The following is a 17578-nucleotide window of genomic DNA, read 5'->3' as shown; positions in this document are numbered from 1 at the left end:
ATCTGTATCCCTCTGCTCCAAGTCCATTCATGTATCTGTCTAGATACATCTCAAATGATGCTATCGTGTCTGCCTCTACCACCTCCACTGGCAACGTGTTCCAGGCACCCACCACCCTCTGCGTAAAGAACTTTCCATGCATATCTTCCTTAAACTTTTCCCCTCTCACCTTGAAATTGTGACCCTTAGTAACTGAGTCCCCCACTCTGGGAAAAAGCTTCTTGGTATCCACCCTGTCTATATCTCTCATGATTTTGTAGACCTCAATCAGGTCCCCCCTCAACCTCCGTCTTTCTAATGTAAATAATCCTAACCTACTCAACCTCTCTTCATAGCTAGCACCCTCCATACCAGGCAACATTCTGGTGAACCTCCTCTGCACCCTCTCCAAAGCGTCCACATTCTTTTGGCAATGTCGCGACCAGAAATGTACGCAGTATTCCAAATGTGGTCGAACCAAAGTCCTATACAAATGTAACATGACCTGCCAACTCTTGTACTCAATACCCCGTCCGATGAATGAAAGCATGCCTTATGCCTTCTTGACTACTCTATCGACCTGCGTTGCCACCTTCAGGGTACAATGGACCTGAACACCCAGATCTCTCTGTGCGTCAATTTTCCCCAGGGCTTTTCCATTTACCGTATAGTTTGCTCTCGAATTGAATCTTCCAAAATGCATCACCTTGCATTTGCCTGGATTGAACTCCATCCACCCAACTCTCCAATCTATCTATATTCTGCTGCATTCTCCGACAGTCCCCTTCACTATCTGCCAATCTTAGTGTCATCTGCAAACTTGCTAATCAGACCATCTACACCTTCCTCCAGATCATTTATATATGCCACAAACAACAGTGGTCCCAACACGGATCCCTGTGGAACACCACTGGTCACAGTTCTCCATTTTGAGAAACTGCCTTCTACTACCACTCTCTGTCTCCTGTTGCCCAGCCAGTTCTCTATCCATCTAGCCAGTACACCCTGGACCCCATGCGACTTCACTTTCTCCCTTAGCCTACCATGGGGAACCTTATCAAACGCGTTACTGAAGTCCATATATATGACATCTACAGTCCTTCCCTCATCTATCAATTTTGTCACTTCCTCAAAGAATTCTATCAAGTTGGTAAGACATGATCTTCCCTGCATAAAACCATGCTGTCTATCACTAATAAGTCCATTTTCTTCCAAATGTAAACAGATCCTATCCCTCAGTATCTTCTCCAGCAGCTACCCCACCACTGACGTCAGGCTCACCGGTCTATAATTACCTGGATTATCCTTGCTACCCTTCTTAAATGAGGGGACAACATTAGCAATTCTCCAGTTCTCTGGGACCTCACCTGTGCTCAAGGATACTGCAAAGATATCTGTTAAGGCCCCAGCTATTTCCTCTCTCGCTTCCCTCAGTAACCTGGGATAGATCCCATCCGGACCTGGGGACTTGTCCACCCTAATGCCTTTTAGAATACCCAACACTTCCCCCCTCCTTATGCCAACTTGACCTAGAGTAATCAAACATCTATCCCTAACCCTAACATCCGTCATGTCTCTCTCCTTGGTGAATACCGACGCAAAGTACTCATTAAGAATCTCACTCACAACTCGTTGAGAGAAAAACTGTCTTCTTGTTTTCTGCATGAGAATCTTGAAATTGGTAACCATGCAGAGGAAACAATGCAGTAATGTCTAAAATAGATGCGTGTTCCTCATAAAAATACAGCTCTGAAAAAGGTCACTGTTTTGTTATTACAGAAGAAATTACAGTGTGCTTTGATAGGAGTTTGATTTGTGAAGAGACTGAACATGGTAGATAGAAACAGGCTGTTGAAAGATTTAGAAACAGATGTAAGATTCAAAATGAGGGCATCGGGACAGAGAACATGAGAACCTTCTATTATAGAGAAAGAGGTGAGTCTGTGGATACATTCCTGAAGTTAGTGATTGAAGCAAAGACCATGTCAACATTTTAAAAAATATAAAAATGGTTCAAAACAGAGAGCTGTGTTTCCATAATCTCAGGATATGGAGTTGGCAATTTAGGACTAAGATGGGAAGTTACTTTAAACAGAAGCTATGAATGTTTGGAATTATCTGTCCAAGCAAGCTCTGGTTTCAGTTGTTGATTGACTTCAGGATTAAAACTAATACATTTTTGGATATTGAGGGAATTGGGCAATATGAGTACAAGGCATAAGATTGGAGTTGAGGTATAAGGTCATCTTACTGAATGGTGGCACAGGCCCTCTGTGGCACAATGGTAACATTCCCTATCCCTGGACTGGGAATCCCAGGTTCAAGTCCCACCTGCTCCAGACAGGTGTAATAAGAACGTAAGAAATAGGAGTAGGACATCTGGCCCACCAAGCCTGCTCTGCCATCTAATAAGATCAAGGCTGACCTTTTCGTGATCTCAGCTCCACTTACCCAACTACTCATCATAACCCTTAATTCCTTTACTATTCAAAAATCTATCTTTGCCTTAAAAACATTCAATGAGCCCTAACTGCTTCATTGGGCAGAGAATTCCACAGATTCACAATCGTTTGGGCAGAGAAGCTCTACTTCAACTCAGCCCTATATCTGCTCCCTTTTATTTTGAGGCTATGCCTCCTAGTTCTAGTTTCACTTGCCAGGGGAAACAACCTCCCTGCTTCTATCTATCTAGTCCCTTCATAGTTTTGTGTTTTGATAAGATTCCCCTCGTACTTCTGAATTCCAATGAGTATAGTCGTATAGTCACAGTCTACTCAATCTCTCCTCATAAACCAACCCTCTCAACTCCAGAATCAACCTAGTGAATCTCCTCTGCACCCCCTCCAGTGCCAGTACATCCCTTCTCAAGTAAGGAGACCAAAACTGTACATAGTAATTCAGGTGTGGCCTCACCAGCATCTTATACAACTGCAGCATCACTGAACAGGTTGGTTAGAAAAATAGGTTAATAAAACAAAAATGTTAGGCTTGATTGGACTGAATGGCCTTCAATATATTTCTTATACTGTGAGATAGAATGTGGTCCAGAAGCTAGTGATTGAAAAATGATGCCATGTCAGCCTTTAACAATAGGTTAGGGGTGTTTGAAGATAAAGAGTTGGGAGTGGTTTAAAGGAAATTGGGAACGGAGTGGGTGTGTGGGATGAAGGTTACAATTCATATAGAGGGTCAATCTCAACAGAGTGGTCAAGATTGCATCATAATTTTTGAGGAATTTGGAGTATTTTCCCCCCTTCTAAAGCTGAGTTTTTATATCATTTCAAATTTGAATGAAAAGAATGCCCTGCCCTGTTATCTTGAGGTAGAATTAGAATGAGTGACTATTTAAGAGAGTGATAATTTAAAATTCATTCTCTGTGAGGAAGGGAGGGTAATGTTCATCTAGTAATCCATCCATGTATATTTATTGGCAAGGACTAATCAACCATCATGTGACTTGTTCAGTGAGATAGCAAAATACACCCACACAAAGCAAAGACAAAGAAACAATCACATTCACTGAGACGTAGAAAAGATAGCGAATTGTAAACTATTCTCCAATTGTCTGTACATTTACTTTTTGGCTGTAAATCAAAATATCTTAATGGTGAGCTATTGTCATCTGAATTTCTACACAATTCGTAAAGTTTACTGAGGAAGATAGCTGCACACTTAATGAAGCCCTTCATTTACTCATTGCTCCTTTGTTTTACGATTTGAAATGGCTAGTAGCCACTTTGTGTAGAATTAACCCTGGGATTATACAAAAAATGGACACCTGCATTTATATGGCATCTTGCATGTCTTCAAGATCTCCCAAAGTGCTTTTCAAGCACTGAAATATTTCTGAAGTGTAGTCACTGTTGCAATGTTGGACACTCAGCAAACAATTTGTGCACAGCAAACTCCTACAAACATCCACATAATTATGACCAGACAGTTTGTTTTACTGATATTGTTTGAGGGATTAAGATTGTAAGGGTGAACACCTCTGCTTTTCTTCAAAATAGTGCCATGCACTAAATCATTTACACCTGAGAGGACAAGATGTGGTCCTTGGGTTGATTTCTCTTTCGAAAAATGATATCTCTGGCAGTCCAGCAGCCCTGCAGTATTGCATTACAGTGCCAGCCTGTGAGGCCTGGCGCGGGGCTCATTTTCCACATGGAGTAGGCCCCCAGCAGCAGTATGGCGCAGACTGGTGTAGCTCGGAGCAGGGCGGTATAGCGTGGGCTGGGAAACCCGCAGCAGGACTCTGGCGGTGGTATAGCAGCGAAGAAGGAAACTTGGATTCTCTTTAAGTTATCATTCTTTATTTTATTCTGTCAATGGCGCTTATGTATGAACGATGGTGCACACTTTTCACTGCATTTTACTTTGAATGTACGTGACAATAAAGGATATTCAATATTCAGCCCAGATTATGCAGTAATGTCTCTGGAGCGGGGCTTGAATCCATGACTCTCCAGCAACGAGACGTTCCTACTATCTCTGAGATGTGTGATTGCTACTCACTGACTCCTCTTATGGAATGTCATAAAGCTGTCCTCACTAATAGGCGTTTTACTTCATAGAAATATCTTTTCGTTCAGCTGCAGAACTCCTGAGCATGTCCCTGATTATCCAGTTGTTGAGCTAGATCCCAGATACCTCTGCCCAGCTACCACCCAGTGACTAATGGTGGAATCAGCCAAATACTGATTCTGGAGCGAGGTCAGGCCTGAACAGCTGTCGAACCTGCAAGAGTCTCCTGGAATTAAAGATTAATCTCCACGACACTTCTGTAAGCAACACAGGATAAAAAGGAATCTTAGCAGCCTTATTGTTTTTATTCTCTTTAAACACTATGGTTTATTATCATCTTTAAAAATATTGAACACATACTGACCATGAGGAATCATCCAAGCAGGTAGTAAAAGTCTGTTAATTTTTAAACACATAAAAGTTGGAGTAGTCATGAATTTTTAAAATGTACACTAACAGGCTCTAAAAGTGACCAATTTGAGTCCCTTTCTGTAGTTTGAATACACAAGTGCCTGCTATGGATTCACCTTAGTGGCCTTGTTCCAGTTAATGCTAACAATGTATGTAGCTGCTTCTAATAGATCCCTAATATGATTCACCCCATTGTTTGGTGAATGATAATGACTTCAAGCAATGGCTTTGAACTTGAGGTTTATCATCCTTTTTATCAATGTGGATTCCAAGGGCAGTGTAAATGGTGCAAGGTGTCATTGTTAGTTTCAGTGATGTGGCTGTCTGGGTATTATCACTTCGGTGGCTAATGTCCTTTTATTGGTGTCGTTCTTTAATCACCACCTTCTGTTCAGACCAAAAATCACCAGGTCACTCCAAGACATGCCTATCAGCTACTCCTAGGAAAATCACCCTCTTTTCAGTCTCCGTTTATACAGACAAACATGCCAGTTAGACCCTAAACCCGTGAGATGTAAAGCAAAAGTAAGCCATTCAGCCCATTGAGTCTGCTCCACCATTCATTGAGATCTTGGCTGATCTGATAATCCTCTAAATAAAAACTGAAAGAACTACAGATGCTGTAAATCAGAACTTCTGATTTCTCTCCACAGATGCTGCCAGACTTGCTGAGCTTTTCCAGCAATTTCTCATAATCCTCTACTTTATTTTCTTGCCTTTTCTCCATTGCGCTTGATTCATTCACTGATTACAAATCTATCTCAGCCTTGAATATACTTAATGACCCAACTTCTACAGTCCTCTGCAGTAAAGAATTCGACAGATTCACTATCCTCTGATTGAAGACATTCCTCATCTCTGTCTTAAACATACATCTCTTTACTATGAGATTATGCCCTCTGGTTCTGGTCTCTTCCACAAGGGGAAACAATCTTTCCACATCTACCCTGTCATGCCCCCTAAGAATCTTAAATGTTTCAATCAGGTCAGCTCATACAGAACAGGGGTAAACCATTTGGTCTCTCGAGCTTGCTCTGCCATTTATTAGATCTTGACTGATCTGATTACTTCACATTTCTGCCTGCCCCCCAGTAGCATTTCACTCCTTTGTTTATCAGTCTCTGTTTTAAACAGATTTTAAAGACGCTATTTCCACTGCCTTTTGAAGAAGAGGGTTCCAAAGATTATGAAAAAAACCTGCAACCTTGTCTTACAAAAATCTTGTCTCAGTGACCTCCGCTTTACCACTGCTAAGGCACAGTTCCACACTGGCACTGACTGTGCCAAGTCAGTGTCTTGTCTAGTTACTATATTAGTGCATGCATTGATGATACAAGTGTCAAAAATGGAGGAATTATACTCTGTATGACGTTGATTGAAATGTCAGAAATTCTTTTGCACAGAGGGATGTCGAAATTAGTTGCTAAGTATATTCAAGACAGAAAACCAATTGTTCTTTGTGCACTAATAGAGCAATGTGAGGTGGGAAAGTAGATTTGGTGGAAGAACAGCAATTAACTAATCAAATGGCAGAGCAGGTTTGAGGAGTTATGGTCTGTCATTTACACAGTCATACAATTCTTTATTTGTTCATGAGATGTGGGTGTCACTGGCTAGGCCAACATTTGTTGTCCATCCCTAATTGCCCACAGGGCAGTTAAGAGTCTACCACATTGCTGCAGGCTCGGAGTTACCAGGGAAGGAGAGAAATAAAGGACATTAGTGAACCAGATGGGTTTTTACAACAATTGTCAATGATTACAGATTCACCATTAAGCTTACTCTCTTATTCCAGAATTTTATTGAATTCAAATTTCACCATCTGCTTTGGTGGGATTCAAGCCCCATGTGCCCAGGATATTTGCTTTGGGCTCTAGATTACTTTTTTTTGTTAATTCATGGGGCGAGGGCATCACTGACTAGGTCAGCTTTTATTGTCCTTCCAAACGCCCAGAGGGCAATTAAGAGTCTGGAGTCACATATAGGCCAGACCAGGTAAGGATGGCAATTTCCTTCCCTAAAGGACATTAGTGAACCAGATGGGTTTTTCTGACAATTGACAATGGATTCATGGTCATCACTAGACTCTTAATTCCAGATGTTTTCTGTTGAATTCAAATCCTATCATCTGCCGTGATGGGAATCAAACCTGGGTCACCAGTACACTTCTCCAGTGGTATTACCAGTGCGCTCACACCTCCCCCTGCTGCTACTCCTGTCCCTGATACTCTGGTCTATTCCTGTCGTGTGTGAAGCATAGCAAGCTTGGGAGGAATGAATGACATGGACCTATTGTTCCCAAAAACTTGCACATCATATCTGGGTGTCTTGTAGACTACTCACTAGAGATTGATTACTGTAATTATTCAACAGCCCTATTGGCTATGAGGATGCCTGGTCTAGTCTAAATGCGACTCTAGCAATGTGCCGTCTGAAATTGCCCATCAAGCCACTCAGAGACGGGCCACAAACGCTGGCCTTGCCTGTAATACACATCACCCATCAAAGGATTTGATACAAGACAAATGCCCACTTGGAAAAGTGTCAACAGGAGACTGGTGCATGGGAATTGACATCCCAGGACATGGTAGGCCAAGCTAAAGGAGAGGGAGAGAATCATAAATGAACAAATCAGTAAGTCTGATAAGACAGCAGCTGTAAGGTTTTCAAAAAGACAAAATATTTTGGTGTCATCCCAAAGACTTCTCTTTAATAACAGTCAAGATTTGCACAGCAGCGAGAAAAAGCAGGCCCTCACATCAGAAAATACAATATTAATTTTTTTTTATTTCTTATTTGCTTTAAGTTAAAGCATTTTGGGATGGGTGAAGCATCCTTTACAATTTCTGAAATAGTCTTGAGGTTAAAGACCCTTTTCAATTGGATTGATGGAAGAAAACAATTGTTGCCCAGTTAATGATTTCTAACATCAGAATCATCATCAGTAAAACTGCAGATGTGTGTTTAACAAAATGTTTGTTGATCGCTATATATTCACATGGCCTTTTATCTTGACCTTTCCAGCTTCATTGCATACACAGCAAACTTGCATCATGCTGAGTACATACAGCTTCTGGAATTTTCTACCACCTGCGGTACTCATTGCATGATCCTTCCATATAGCATATTCCAGTGGAAAGTACCATTAAAATGTGATAAATAAAATAATTTGCATTTATCCAGCACCTTCCACAACCTTCAGATTTCCTTCCCTCTAAATAATTCATGAACCAGATGAGTGTTTAATAACAATGATAGTTTCATGATCACCAGCACTAACTTCAATTTGATATATAGAGTCATATAGTCAGACAGCATGAAAAAAAAACCCTTTGGTCCAACTGGTCCACCTTGATCAAGTTTCCCAAACTAAACTAGTCCCACTTCCCTGCATTGGTCCATATCCCTGTAAACCTTTCCCATTTGTGTATCTGTCCAAATGTCTTTAAAATGTTGTAACTGTACCTGCATCTATACTTCCTCTGGCAGCTCATTCCACATATTAACCCAATGTGTGTGAAAATGTTGCTGCTTGGGTCCCTTTTAAATCTTCCCCCTCTCACCTTAAACCTATGCCCTCTAGTTTTGGACTCCCCTACCCTGGGAAAGAGACCTTGTCTATTCACTCTATCCATGCCCCTCATGATTTTATAAACCTCTATAAGGTCACCCCTTGGCCTCCGATGCTCCAGGGAAAATAGCCCCAGCCTATTCAGCCTCTCTTTATAGCTCAAACCCTCCAATCCTGGCAACTTCCTTGTAAATCTTTTCTTAACCCATTTCAAGTTTAACAACATCTTTCCTGTAGGAGGGAGACCAGAATTAAACGCAGTATTCTAAAAGTGGCCTAACCAATGTCCTGAACAGCTGCAACATGACCTTCCAATTCCAATACTCAATGAATGCACTGACCAATGAAGTCAAGCATACCAAAAGTCTTCTTCATCAACCTGTCTACCTGCAACTCCACATTCAAGGAGCTATGCTCCTGCACCCCTAGGTCTGTTTGTTTGGCAATACTCCACCATTAACTGTACATGTCCTGCCCTGGTTTGCTTTACCAAAATGCAACAACTCACATTTATCTAAATTAAACACCATCTGCCACTCCTCGGCCAATTAGCCCATCTTATCAAGGTCCCGTTGTACTCTGAGATAACCTTCTTCAATGTCCATTAAACCAGCAATTTTGGCATCATCTGCAAACTTACTAACCATACCTCCTAGATTCACATCCAAATCATTTATATAAATGACAACAAGCAGGGGATCCAGCACCGATCCTTGGGGCACACTGCTGGTCACAGGCCTCCAGTCTGAAAAACAATCCTCCATTACCACCCTCTGTCTTGTAGCTGGCTAAGCTGCCATTGTTCCTCATTCTTAATTGCTCTGGAGAATTTGGTGTTGAGCTGCCTGCTTGAATCAGACCTTCATGTCAGAGAAAAAAAATAATATGAATGATGCTTTGTTTCTTTTTGCTGTTTTAAGTTAAACATTCCACATGGTTTAGGGACACCCACAGTGCTGCCAGGAAGAGAGTTCCAGAATTTTGACCCAGAGACGATGGAGAAACAACGATAATGTTTCCAAGTCACAAATGACGTGGAGGGAACTTGCAGGCGATGGAGTTCCTATGTATCTACTGCATTTGTCTTTCCAATATTAACAGCATTTTTTCCCTCTCTTCTTTCTTCCCTTCACCCCCCCCATCCCATGACATTGGAGCCAATAACAGTATCATTAGGTGGAAGAGACTCAGCACGATGTTAAACTTATTTCTCTATTTTTGAACCTCAGATTTTGTACCTGGGTACCTTTGTACCTAAGATGGAATGGTGATATTGCACACTTTTCACTGGTACTCCTGTACTTGAGTACATGACAATAAAACATAAATATTGTGCTGCCCAAAACCATTTCTGAAGTTTACAAGGCCAATGCCCATGTCACTACCAGTGTCCTCAGTATCAGCTGACATGGCTCTATCATAGTTCCTGGAAGGTGAATGTGAAATGCTGGCACTTGACAGGATCGATGGCCAAGCAGAGCCAGTTTCTAGAGTATAGAGTCCCCTGGGTTTTGCCTTTAGTTTCAGATTGACTGTGTTTGGGTATCTCACTGGTACCCGAACAGCAATTCATTGAAAAGCAAGAGTGTACTGGTTGTGCCACTGTCATCCAGAGCCCTAGGCTAATGTTCTGGTGATAATCCAACCATGGCAGCTGGTGAAATTTGAATTCAGCAACCGTTTGCATTCATATAGCACCTTTAACAGGACTTTTAAAAAGCCTCAAGGAGCTTCATTGGTAAGCTAAAGCATTGTTTAACACCAGGCCGCATGAGCAAAGGCAATCAATATAATGGTCAAAGAGAGAGGCTCCAATGAATCTTAAAAGACTTTCATCTCCCAGGTGGTGGTGCCAGCATGGCAGGCAATGTTCGGGCTGAGCCTGTCTGCTCCAGGCCACCCGCATTCTTTATCTCTCCCTCTCCCTTTCGACATTTTTCTTTTTCTTTTCTTCATCTTCTTGACATCGCGGGGAGGCCAGATTGGTGTCGGCGGTGACTCCAGGCTCGATGCGTGGATTCCTGGAGTGGTGACATGGCTTTGGCTACAATAGTGGAGCAGGACACTCCTGGCTGCGGTAAGCCCAGAGCGAGGACCCCTGGCTGCGGTAGGCCCAGAGTGAGGACCCCTGGCTGCGGTAGGCCCAGAGTGAGGACCCCTGGCTGCGGTAGGCCCAGATCGAGGACCCCTGGCTGTGGTAGGCCCAGAGCGAGGATGCCTGGCTGCGGTAGGCCCAGATCAAGGAGCCCTGGCTGCAGTAGGCCCAGAGCAAGGACCCCTGGCTGTGGTAGGCCCAGAGCGAGGACCCCTGGCTGCGGTGGGCCTGGAGCAGGGGACCTTGCAGAAGTCCTACAGCTATGTTTGGGACTCTGGCCAATGAAGATGAACTCTATTTAAGTACTTTCTTTTTATTCCTGTGTACCTCAAAATGGTGCTGGCTTATGGTGACCGAACACTTTTCACTGTATAAAAACAAAGTTGCTGGAAAAGCTCGGCAGGTCTGGCAGCATCTGTGAAGGAAGAAACAGAGTTAACGTTCCGGGTCTGTTCCTTCACAGATGCTGCCAGACCTGTTGAGCTTTTCCAGCAACTTTGTTTTTGTTCCTAATTTACAGAATCCACAGTTCTTTAGGTTTTTATTTATTTTTCACTGTATCTCCCTAGATATGTGACAATAAGTAAATTGTTCATTCAAAAAAAGGGTCAGAGACTTAGGGAGGGAATTCCAGAATGAGGTAGATGAAGGTATTGCTACAAATTGTTGAGCAATTAAAGCCAGGGATGCACAAGAAACCAGAATTGGAGGATATAGATATCTCAAAGGGTTCTGGGCCTAGAGGAGATTACAGAGATGGAGAAGAGGGCAAGGCCATCCAGGGATTTGAAAACAAGGCTTAAAATTTTAATTTAAATGCACAAGGGGGTAACTGAGACTTTGTGGGAGTTAGAATAAAGCACATCAGTTAAGTTTCTGCTGTATGCTCACTGGAGATCTATAGTCCAGTACTGACACGTCCCTCCTGACTGGGAAAGATTCCTGGTTCAAAAGCAAACAAATACTGGAAATCACAGTAGATCAGGCAGCATCTGTGGAGAGACAGCAAGCTAAAATTTCAAATTTGATGACTCTTCATCACAGCAGTAATTTGCTCCTAGCCCCTGGTTCAATCCTTGGTCAGGTTACCTCAGTGGAGCAGGAGGATCTTAATCCCAGAGTTCAAGTTTCAAACATCATCAAAAAAAATGGAAACTTTGCAGACAGGCCGATGGGGGAAGACTAAGGGGAGAAGAACTAATTAGTTATCTCCCTCAAACAGCCAGCAGAAGCTGATTGGGCCAAATGGTCTCCTGTGTTGTATATCAATATCAATATCCTTTTATTGTATGAGCTGGGATATTAGAATTGACGTTGGTATGATTGAAGATGGGGAGGATTAGCCAGGGCTTCTGCCCTCGAAGACTATCCTGTGATTCCTGTGTGTGTATCTGGATACTGATGAGGTAATGACTCAACTTGATCATCTTGGTCCATTGCTCAGTAGCTGAACACTGTCTGGTTTCAGGTTTTGGATCTTAACGGAGATGCTCAGCAATCATGGTTCTGTACTGCAGCAAGATAAAACGAAAGAGTATTGATAAAATAGACAGCTACAGACGCCACTGAAATGTTAAAAGAGGCTGATACAATTGAGACATCATGTTAGTCTTTAATCCTGTTCACATTTTTTTCTTAATTTTCTTCCGACAAAGATTTGGTCTAGATGCTTTGTTGTCACTGTTTGCTCTGGACTGACACATTCATTAATCTCATTCTCGCCTTCACATATTCAACCTCCCACCTTGAACATTTCCAAATTAGGAAACTGTCTGTCCTCTTGCACTTCTCTATTTGTGGTCACGCTCAGGACAGTGAGATGCAGAGTCCCAGATTCTCTCATTTCCTCAGTTCAGGTTTAAAACAAGAAGCATGACTAATTACTTTTACAATCAAAACTATCCGCACATTGAACATGTCAGACGATCAGGTTACAGTCAGACAGTTGTAACGATATTAGACTAGTAATCTAGAGGCTGGAATTATTGGTCTAGCAAAAAAAAGAGCAAATTCCCCACTAGGAAGGACAGTCAGCTGGTGAATATTGTAAATAGAATCATAAAATTTTACAGTATAAGAGGAGGTCATTCAACCCAACTGTCTGAACTGGTTCCTGATAGAGCTACCGAGCTAGTCCCACTTTCCAGCTCTCTTTCTCTAGCCCTTGCAATTCATCCTTTTCAAATACATATCCAGCCCCCTTCTGGAAACTGCTTTGGAATCCGCCTCCATTACTCTCCCAAGCAGCACATTCTGAATCCTACAACTCTCTGAGTAGAGAAGTTTCTCCTCACCTCACTCCTAGCTCTCTTGCTTCCAAATGTCACATTTATTTGTTCTACTGTTATGGTTGTTGGGACCTCACACCCCACTTTGCTCTCCCCTCCCAACCTGTATATTGGAGAAAATATGTCCACTTGAACTGACGCTCCATAACATACTGAGAGGGTGGGGGTGGTGCGACAATGTGATATGACTTTGCCCTCTCTGATTTGCAGTGTGAAAGTCAGCCACTTTAGCTTATCTGCTTTTCAAATCTGTGGCAACAGACACTGTAAATTGCAACACTGAAAACTGTCCATTGGTAAACACACAGTAAACATCACTAATTTCATTATCAACTGTATTAATACTTCAAAGGAAAACAACATGTTAATGAGAAATTAGCCCCCGTGCTAATGGAAATGATTCTCCTCACTGTAATAACTAATTAGTCAATAATTAAATCTCAACAGCAGCTTAATTAAGTATAAAAGCCATTGGCTTCTTTCTTCTATTCTGCACGGTCTCATTGCAATTTGCAGTTTATCAGAGAACTGCGCAGCTGTACCCATTGGCAAAGATTGAACAGGCTGGAGTTTGTTCCTTGAGTTGCTTTAGACAGAACAAGGGACTGTAGATATAAGCCAATCACTGATAAATCCAATAGTGTGTTTAGGAGAAACCTTTTTAAAATCCAGAAAATGATTACAATGTAGAACTTTCTGCCATTGGTACCAGATGAAGTAAACGTACAGTGAAAGGCTGTGGTTTAATATTCAAGTACAGTGCAGGGGTCTTATGACTCCCCAAAGAGTTAAATCTTTAGTTAAACCTTCATTTTGCCAGTTAGTGCAATCCAGCTATAATGGAGTTCCAGTTTTTGGACATCTGCTTGGAGTGGACTTCCACTACAGTATCGTTACCTGTAAGGGACAAGTCAGTAACTTTCCCAGGGAGGTGGGACAGTCATGTGTTATGGGTTTTTTTCTTTCGACATAAACATACCCTGCATACACAAGGATTTGGGAACCAATAAGACAGGATCTTATGTGAAGATATGACTACATTTACAAAGAGGCCAAGTTGCAATGATCTTATCAGACTGTAAGCTGCTCTGTCATTAGAGACAGGTGGCTGGTGGTAGTTTAACCTGCTTTGGGTCAGACCTGCCTTTGAAAGGAGAAGAATTCATGTACATTTCCTTCTGCACTTGGTGCTGGTGTGGGAATTGAATCCAATCGTTGATATTACAAACCAGCCATTCAGCCAACTGAGCTAACAGACCCCCCAATGAGGATAAGTATTGTACATGTAGCTTCTACCCTGCTGCTTATTGAATCGTAACAACCATGGGGCTAATCTATCATATTATATCATAACCAGCATCCACATCCTGAAGATCATCAGGCACCACTTCCACCACCTCCAGCAAGATGCCACCACCAGACACATCCCTCCCCTCCCTTGTCCACCTTCCACAGGGACCGTTCCCTCCGGGACACCCTGGTCCACACTTCCTTCCCCCCCCAACACCACCCCACAGCCCCACGGCACCTTCTCCTGTAACCGCTGAAGGTGCAACACCTGCCCATTTACCTCCTCCCTCCCCAGTATCCAAGGGCCCAAACATACCTTCCAGGTGAAGCAACACTTCACCTGCACTTCCCACAATCTAGTCTACTGCATTCGCTGCTCACAATGTAGTCTCCTTTATACTGGGGAAACGAAGTATAGACTGGGTGACTGCTTGGCAGAACATCTACATTCTGCTCGCAAAAGAGACCCTGAACTACCTGTTGCCTGCAACTTTAACGCACCACCCTGCTCCCTGGCCAACAGCTCTGTCTCTGGCTTGCTGCAGTGTTCCAGTGAAGCCCAATGCAAGCTGGAGGAACAGCACCTCATTTTCCGCTTGGGGACGCTGCAGGCCTCTGGACTCAATATTGAGTTCAATAATTTTAGGGCCTAAACTCTCCCATGTCCCAGCCCCCTAGCCCACACACCAGGCCTTGTTACCACATAGCCTGCCACTACACACCCCCTGTTGTTAGTCACTAACAGTCCCCATTAACAACTATTCACCCTCCCAGCCTGATCGTTATCAACTCCTTTGTCTGTCCAACTGTCTTTCTCTCTCTTTGGGCTCTATCCTATCGTTTACTCCGTACCCCACCCACCTCCTTATTTTCTGCATATAAACTGACATTTTCCCAGCCACCATCAGTTCTGAGCAAGTGTCACCGGACCCGAAATGTTAACTCTGCTTCTTCCTTCACAGATGCTGCCAGATCTGCTGAGCTTCTCCAGCAACTTTGTTTTTGTTCTAGCCTATCCAATCCTGCCTCATTGCTGCAATTTTGAAGCCCTAGCAACATTTCTGATCGACAAGGCAAAAAATATTCAAGTGCAGAAGGAAATGCTTATGAATCCTTCTTTCAAAGGCAGGTCTGACCCAAAGCACCACAAGCTTCCTCACGAGGTGCTGGTTCTCAAATTCAGTCCCAGCCAGGAAAAGGATTGAACTCAGACTGTTGACAACATATTGAGCCAACCCCACCTTTCAGAGTTTGTATCGCTATGGCAACATAAAATTTTGAACACATTAAAATCAGGAATAGGAGTAGTAGGCCCTTCAGCCCACTTTGCCATTCAATACCTGTGGTAGATTGGAGATATGGATTGCGGCTGGTAAAGAAGCTTTCCCAGTTCTTGTTGCTGGAAGGCTTTAGAAATTGATACTATATCTGCATATGCATCTTATGTCTGTGCCTTTCTTAACCATCGAGTCCTGGGATGGGACTTGAACCCAGAGCACAGATGCTACACAACCTCCTTACATGAGTACTATTCCCTTTAATTAATGTACCTGTTCAGGCTTAGTAGCTGAGTCCACCTACTTAAAACCTTCAATTCCAATGATTTTTCAGACTGATAAACACTAACCATAACATTTGCACCATACTGCTTGACAGTGTGGTGGAAGCTTGTTCATTGAGGCATTTAGGAGGGGATTAGATTATTATCAGAAAAGGAAGAATGTGCAGGGCTACAGGGAAAAGGCAGGGAATTGGCACTTAGTAAATTGCTCCTTCAGACAGCCAGCAGAGATATGATGGGCTGAATGGCCTCCTGTTGTGTTGTGGTGAATCTGTGATCCAGACGTCTAAGGGCTGAGGTATATGGTAATATTGCCAATCACATCAATCCACAGTCACAATGGAGAGACCAATGCAGCTATTCTAAATATGGATTAACACTAAAATTACACCCATGCTATTGCAGTAAGAGGGGCTAATCTGCCAGATCTCTCACTTCACAGCTTCCTACAATATTTGTTAGCTGGGTTATCCAAGTCTCTGACTTTGTTGGTTAATAGTCTCACTGCCTTATACCCCGAATTGCAGCAAGAGCCGCAAGATGCCTATTGGAGTTCACTCCCGCCACATGTTTATTTCCAAAGTCTCTGAACATGCTGGAGGATTTTCCTGTTGGTTAATGACTGATGCAGCCAACACCTTTCCAACGTCAAGGATGGTCCAGAAGAGAACAAGAAAAAAAACAAAAACCTGCAGATGCTGGGAGTTTGATACAGAAACAGGAATTGCTGGAGAAACTTAGCAGGTCTGGCAGCATCTGTGGAGAGAAAGCTGAGCTAATGTCCAATGACCTTTCATGTGAACTGAGCTTGTGCTCAGGATCTCTGTCTCACTTGGTCACCTCATGCACAGTTATTTTTAAGGATTGCTAAGCTGTTTGTTAGAGGCAAAGCTAAGACCTATTGAAGTTCCCAGTCAAGGTGTAGCATCAAGATGAAGAGATCAACAATATGTTTACCGACTGCCTCACTGAGTCAGCTAACAAACCTTCATCTCCCTGTGTACTGTGGCAATTCAATCCTTTAGACAAATCTCTCAATTACATACTCCATCTCCAGGACGATCAGCGGATCAGCGGCTCGGAAATGAAAGGAGACGCTCTGGGATAAACTTCCCGCTGGAACCAGGTGGCTGAGGAGAAAGAAGTGGACGGGGTAAGAAGTTCTGTGATAGCCTCATGTTCCACAGAGAAGGGGATTTGAGAGGGTGATTCGTGGCCCCATTGAAATGGTGTGAACCGACCCACAGAAGGAAAATGACAAAGAGTTGTAGATATTTGTCTGCCACGTACTGCATGGAAGCAGGGAGGAGATTTAGGTCCTGCCTCAATTCCGACACTTCACTGGGTTTGAGAGGAGAATACACCAGCCTTCAGGTTCAACAGCCAGAAGCAAATGACAATTAAACCCTGAAGTAAGAAGCCTCCAGATGAGCTCTCCTTCACGTGTTGCCACCTCAAGTGTCTATGAGTCTATCAGGTAGAGAGCTTCCACAGCGTCACTGGGTCCATGCGACACTCCGCCAATGACCAAGAGGCGGTTCTTAAAGACGACGCTGGAGCAGGTGCAGCGGGCAGTGGGCATGGGTGGCAGCCGTTCCCACCTGTTCTTGGTTGGGTGCAGGGCCTCGGCTGAGCTCAGAACTGCTGGCTGGTCTCCTGGAAAACAGACAACTGTTAATACAGAGACAGAAGGAACTGCAGATGCTGGAGAATCTGAGATAACAAGGTGTAGAGCTGGATGAACACAGCAGGCCAAGCAGCATCAGAGGAGCAGGAAGGCTGATGTTTCGAGCCTAGACCCTTCTTCAGGAAAAGGGTCTAGGTCCAAAACATCAGCCTTCCTGCTCCTCTGATGCTGC

The 17578-nt window shown here is 43.2% G+C and overlaps 1 protein-coding gene across 6 annotated transcripts in view; it reads right to left on the bottom strand.

Moving 5' to 3' along the window:
• Positions 1-7003: 7003 nt before the first annotated feature.
• The window catches only part of klhdc8a (kelch domain containing 8A), a 22525-nt gene continuing 11950 nt past the window's right edge, over positions 7004-17578 (bottom strand). For 5 of the 6 annotated variants that reach the window (XM_048612054.1, XM_048612057.1, XM_048612055.1 and 2 more), the window contains one exon: positions 12173-17375. In XM_048612054.1, coding sequence (XP_048468011.1) covers positions 17182-17375 — 194 coding nt within the window. In that variant the 3' untranslated portion in view covers positions 12173-17181. Of the gene's footprint in view, positions 12092-12172; positions 17376-17578 lie in introns of those variants that run through there. The other variant, XR_007264752.1, reaches the window with a different exon arrangement.

Source organism: Rhincodon typus, chromosome 25, assembly GCF_021869965.1.
Source record: "Rhincodon typus isolate 14 chromosome 25, sRhiTyp1.1, whole genome shotgun sequence".
Taxonomy (NCBI): Eukaryota; Metazoa; Chordata; class Chondrichthyes; order Orectolobiformes; family Rhincodontidae; genus Rhincodon; species Rhincodon typus.
Note: the sequence above shows the minus strand (reverse complement) of the source record. Positions and strands in the feature narration are given on the sequence as shown.